Raw genomic sequence first — 1,295 nt, 5'->3', positions numbered from 1 at the left:
TGATTAAGGATACGACAAATTAATGAATAGTAATGATGATTGTACTAATAATCGCGACCACATATATTTAAGAGTAATCACTCTCAAAATACATTTAATGGGAATAAGACTAAAAGGTCGCCTTATCAACATATTTCAATCACAGACACCTTTTGTTTCATCTGTAGATGTTTACACTTCCATAATTTCTTGTATTTAAAATTAATTTTCTTTTAAAGAAATAAATTATGTAAGACCTACACGTCACCCTCGTGAGAATAGCACAATAGCGTTAGGAACGAATAGATTGACTGATGCCAAATGATTGGGCAGTTTTGATAATATGCGAAGAACTGATATGTCAAAGTATTCTTGCCTTTCACCTTGAAATGTTATCTTTTCCCTAGACAAGCAAACTGGAGAAACTGTGGAAACCGGTGGTTGTGAAGACGAATATCGATCCATAGTTGGAACCCATCCCACACTTGGCAGTATGCTACCAATTACTATCAATTACATATGCGAAGTGAGTTAGTTCTTTCTACCGTGGAACTGAAGCGGAAAAAAAGTTGGAAAAGTCAAGAATAATTTCAGGAAGGATCGTGCATTGAGCGTGCGACGAATCGTGATGTTACACGATTATGTGCTTGTACCGAGCACAACTGTAACGGGAATGGTATTGATGACAATATTCGTGATTATCATGAACGCGTCCGAAAAGGACTTGTAAAAAGACCACCTGATTTTGCAAATCTTGTGGAACAAACTGTCCAAATTTTGATAGATGGATGAAGAGAAATGAGAAACATCGATTCTCATGTTGCAAATTTTCCTCTTCAGAAATTTTGCTTTCAACTTTGAAAGTTGCAAGAACTATTTGTGAATCAGGATTCTTTGAATAAATTAGTACGTGCAACCACAATTTATTTTTACGTTCCCTGTTCATGTAATGAAAATTGAGATAGATGTCCTGGTAGTAAGAAGCGACTAAGTTGGTGACAAATGATTAAGCATAATTCTGGGAGGGAGAACGATGTTGAGACAACATGACGTGGTGGACATAGTTTGGGAACAAAATACCATAAATCGGAAGACTTCATAGAGGAAATGAGTTAATAAGTTATGCAAGGGCATCCATTGTAGAAGGCGATTCATTCATGACCCTGGGTGACCTCATCAAATTGTTTTTTCCTATTCCCTTGCTTCGATGGCGATTATTTCTATTCACTCTACACAGTTTTAAAGAAGTGCTTGCTTTTTTTCAAAATGTCCTTCAAAGTTATTCCAGTTTTTATTAATATATGTTTCACTTTAAA

The 1,295-nt window shown here is 35.7% G+C and overlaps 1 protein-coding gene across 1 annotated transcript; it reads left to right on the top strand.

Moving 5' to 3' along the window:
* Positions 1–386: 386 nt before the first annotated feature.
* On the top strand, positions 387–771 carry LOAG_15740 (hypothetical protein; the record flags this gene model as incomplete). The annotated part of the gene is made up of 2 exons (XM_003151227.1): positions 387–505; positions 574–771. Coding segments are annotated over 2 exons (317 nt in total), but the record flags the coding sequence as incomplete, so codon positions are not given.
* Between the last annotated feature and the right edge of the window lie 524 nt (positions 772–1,295).

This window comes from Loa loa (genome assembly GCF_000183805.2).
Source record: "Loa loa unplaced genomic scaffold supercont3.2580, whole genome shotgun sequence".
NCBI lineage: Eukaryota > Metazoa > Nematoda > Chromadorea > Rhabditida > Onchocercidae > Loa > Loa loa.
This window is presented reverse-complemented; position numbering and strand designations above follow the sequence as displayed.